Raw genomic sequence first — 4479 nt, forward strand, 5'->3', positions numbered from 1 at the left:
TCTTCCTTCATGATTTATTCCAGTTTCTTTCTTCAGAAAGAATGGCTCTCGTGCTCTCCTTCTAATTTACAATTGGTAGCATTTCCTGTGCGCTTTATGGTTATGATGTGGATGAAAAGCGCCTTTGTGAGTTTTTTTTTTGAAGACCATCTTTTGGGGCATCAAAAGGAGGAGAGCATTCATAACTTTTGCAGCAACCTCAGGCCACCAGTGGAGTAAAGGGGAGGGTGTGAGTATGCATAGCTCTCTGAAGCATTGTCTGTGAGAGTCATAATGTGCCATTTTTGGCGAAGCAAGAAAACAGTCCTTCCTGGAACGCATTTTTCCCCTCTCTGATCCTATTTGAATTAGTGAGAGAATAATGTTCTTTCTTTCTCCTCAGGGCACCAATGCCTCTGCTCTGGAAAAAGACATTGGGCCAGAGCAATTTCCACTTAATGAACACTACTTTGGGCTGGTCAACGTAAGTATTATTACTCCATCCTGCCTTCCCTAATTTGATGCCCTGCAGATATTTAGATATCAACCCCTCTCTTCCTTAGTAGCAATCCTTTAGCCAAGGTGGCTGAGGATCAGAGGAGTTAGTAGGCAGCATAACTGACAAAAACTGGGCTGGGAAACAGGGACACGTGAGAGTGTATCGTCCTTTGCAAAAGGTAAATTTGCTGGAATGAAGGTTAACATAGGACCGGGGGTTGCCTGCAAGTTTAAGATTCTGTTACAAATTGGTAAAGGGGTTTGGCTAAATGTGGATCAGTGCAATTAAGATAGTGGATGTAGACCAGGGGTGTCAAACTGGCGGCCCGTGGGCCGGATGCGTCATCCAGAAGCCGCGCCCACCCCATTGCCGGCAATGGTAAAACCGGCCCGATACGTTGCGCAACGTCACGTGACGTTGCAAGTTTGACATGTCTGATGTAGACGTATATATGGAAACTGCATTCTCATGTCCTTGCAAAAAAAGCCATACTGTACTTAACCCAAAGGTGTTTTTTTCAAGAGGCAACTGGACTGTCTTCTTTTTCTTTGAAGACACTTCACTTCTCATCCAAGAAGCTTCTTCAGCTTCTGACTGGATGGTAGGGAGTGGAAGGATTTATATTGCTTGCAGACAGCTGGTTGTTTGCATTCTTTTAGAGCAGTGTTTCTCAACCTTGGCGACTTTACGATATGTGGACTTCAACTCCCAGAATTCTCCAGCTAGTGTTGCTAGCTGGAGAATTCTGGGAGTTGAAGTCCACACATCGTAAAGTTGCCAAGGTTGAGAAACACTGTTTTAGAGAGTCGTTGAGGCCACTTGGGAGTTTCCCCTTGTCCTCAGGGTCACCTGAGTAGTGCAAAAAAAAATTGCTGTCTGGGAAGAATATAAATCCTTCCATTCCCAACCATCCAGTCGGAATTGAAGAAGCTTCTTGGATGAGAAACGAAACATCTTCAAAGAAAAACAAGAAAGTCCAGTTGCCTCTTGAAAAAAAAGCAGCTTTGGGACAATCATGACCTGGATGACTAAGAATCTCCACAGACCTGTGAAGGTCTGAAAGGACAGCAAGGTCATTTACTAATTCATTAAGAACCCTTTGAATCAAAATGGAGGGCAACTCAATTGCCATTGGATTGCCAAATCAAACCTAAATGGGCATTTAATGCCAAATCAGATGGCAGTTAAGACACCTGTAATCTCAATTCATTAACTGATTCCTTGAGCAATGATTGGCAGTGGTAGGATAATAAAGAGCAAGCTGGATTAATACTCAGATTGTTGCATTACCTCGCTTCTCCGTATGCTTATTTGCAGTTTGGCAACACATGCTACTGTAACTCCGTCCTGCAAGCCCTGTACTTCTGCCGGCCGTTTCGAGAAAATGTGTTGGCGTATAAGGCCCAGCAGAAAAAAAAAGAAAACCTCTTGACTTGTCTAGCAGACCTTTTCCACAGCATTGCTACACAGAAGAAGAAAGTTGGGGTGATCCCTCCCAAAAAATTCATCTCAAGGCTACGGAAGGAGAACGGTACGTGTAGATCCAGGCTAGTCAAGCCGATGGTCAGTGGCTCCGCCCCCGTTACTTTTCAGGTTGCTGTCTGATACCTGTCACACAGTTTACACACACCATACCTGAGCTGCAAAAATCTGGATGGCTACTAGTGGGAGGGAATGGAGCTTTTACTTTCCTGCCAAATAGCAGTTCCCTGTGCTTTTACAGCCCAGTTGTTGGGTGCTAAAGGTGCTTTTTCACGAGGCAACTGGATTTCCTTGTTTTTTTTTGAAGACGTTTCACTTCTCATCGAAGAAGCTTCTTCAGCTCTGTGGAGTTCTGAGAGCTGAAGAAGCTTCTTGGATGAGAAGCAAAACGTCTTGAAAGAAAAACAAGAAAGTCCAGTTGCCTCGTGAAAAATCACCTTTGGGATAACTGTGACCTGGGTGACTGAAAATCTCCATAGACTGTTGTTGTGTGTGTTCCCTCAAGCCAGTTTTTTTGAAGCCTGGCGATGGCCTAGGCCAAGGGTAGGCTCTTTTATGACTCGTGGACTTCAACTCCCAGAATTCCTGAGCCAGCCATGCTGAGGGGAAAGGGAGAGGTTTCCAAGCTGAGCCATGTTGGCTCAGGAATTCTGGGAGTTGAAGTCCACGAGTCATAAAGCGGCCTAGGCCCTAGGCCAGGGGTAGGCAACCTTGGCTCTTTTATGACTCGTGGACTTCAACTCCCAGAATTCCTGAGCCAGCCATGCTGAGGGGAAAGGGAGAGGTTTCCAAGCTGAGCCATGCTGGCTCAGGAATTCTGGGAGTTGAAGTCCACGAGTCACAAAAGAGCCCAGGTTGCCTACGCCTGGCCTAGGCCAAGGCAGTCGTGACTAGGCCAAGGTCACCCAGCTGGAACTAGAGCTCACGATCTCCTGGTTTCTAGCTTGGTGCCTTAACCACCATGCCAAACTGGCTCAGCATTAGTATTGATACCTGTGCGGCCTCAGCCAACTTTGATGGTTTTAAATCTGTGCACCAGCTAGGCTAGAGCGGATGAGAAATTCAAGGGCAGGGAGTAACTGTTTTTCCAAAGAGCTGCAATTTATGCCTTTCCTATCTTTGGGGTCCCAGGGCCCCTCTTCCCCAATGCTCTTTGAGGAGGGTCGACAGAGGGAGAGTTTTGCATTGTCTCTCATTGGGTGGCATGTTTGAGTCCAGTTTTCTTTATTGCATACAGTTGGAATTTAAAAAAAAGAAGAAGAACTGAGCAACAAATTATGCTAGAACCCAGTTCTCTCTTTGGATCCCTGTTGGGACAAATCTTAGCAGGAACAAATCCATGTTTGACCCCCACATAAAGTGGCTTAGACCAGGGGCCTTCAAACTTGGCCCTTTTATGACTTGTGGACTTCAACTCCCAGAATTCCTCAGCCAGGCACGCTGGCTGAGGAATTCTGGGAGTTGAAGTCCACAAGTCATACAAGGGCCAAGTTTGAAGACCCCTGGCTTAGAGGTTTCTTTCGTCTGCTGTGAAAAATGTCCTTCGCTCAGGAGTTGCCTCGTTCGGAGCACTTCCTGGAATGACCATGAGACCTCAAGGCATCCTGTACAGAATTCATCATCTGCCATGAAGCGACAGCTGTTAGGATCCTCACATTTGCTAACTGTCCTGACTCCCAGTGCCATCCACAGCCTTAGGAACTGGCCCTAGGATTGAAAATTAAAACCTGGGGACTGAAGAGATAAACGGGTATAGTTTGGGGCATCTATTTTTTTCTTAATTATGATTTATTTTTATTCCTTTCGCTCTTTTCTTTCTGTATTGGTTTTATTTATTTATCAGCCCAGAATTGTGTGCACAACAAAATGGTGGGCTCTAGCCATCTTTTGCATAAATAAATCGGCATACGTCCTTTCCTCTTTTTTTTTCAATAGATCTTTTTGACAACTACATGCAGCAGGATGCTCACGAATTTTTGAATTACTTACTAAACACTGTTGCCGACATTCTACAAGAGGAGAAGAAGCAGGAAAAGCAAAATGGCAAATTGAAAAATGGAAACGTGAACGAAGCAGAAGAGAACAGCAAACAGGAGCTGACCTGGGTGCACGAGATATTTCAGGGAACTTTGACCAATGAAACAAGATGTCTGAACTGTGAAACCGTAAGCACTGGCAGTATTAAAACAAGAATTACCTGTAAAACAGCTGGATAATCCTTGCATAGTCAAAGAAATCTCTTACCTTTATAACAGGGGTCTTCAAACTTGGCCCTTTTATGACTTGTGGACTTCAGCTCCCAGAATTCCTCAGCCAGGCACACGTGCCTGGCTGAGGAATTCTGGGAGTTGAAGTCCACAAGTCATAAAAAGGCCAAGTTTGAAGACCCCTGCTTTATAAAGTCATTGAAATGAGTTGGTAAGGTCAATATTTATTTATTATATGTGTGTTTGGGACCATTTATCTATCCCCATTTATTGTAAACCTTATTTTTAAAAGGACTGCCGATCTCTCAGTCC

The 4479-nt window shown here is 44.8% G+C and overlaps 1 protein-coding gene across 1 annotated transcript; it reads left to right on the plus strand.

The window, feature by feature from the left end:
- Positions 1-382: 382 nt before the first annotated feature.
- LOC107300400 (ubiquitin carboxyl-terminal hydrolase 46-like) lies at positions 383-4176 on the plus strand (the record flags this gene model as incomplete). Its single annotated transcript, XM_015829732.1, has 3 exons — positions 383-463; positions 1796-2009; positions 3896-4176. Coding segments are annotated over 3 exons (576 nt in total), but the record flags the coding sequence as incomplete, so codon positions are not given.
- Between the last annotated feature and the right edge of the window lie 303 nt (positions 4177-4479).

This window comes from Protobothrops mucrosquamatus, unplaced genomic scaffold (assembly GCF_001527695.2).
Source record: "Protobothrops mucrosquamatus isolate PMUCROS unplaced genomic scaffold, P.Mucros_1.0 scaffold6913, whole genome shotgun sequence".
Classification (NCBI taxonomy): domain Eukaryota; kingdom Metazoa; phylum Chordata; class Lepidosauria; order Squamata; family Viperidae; genus Protobothrops; species Protobothrops mucrosquamatus.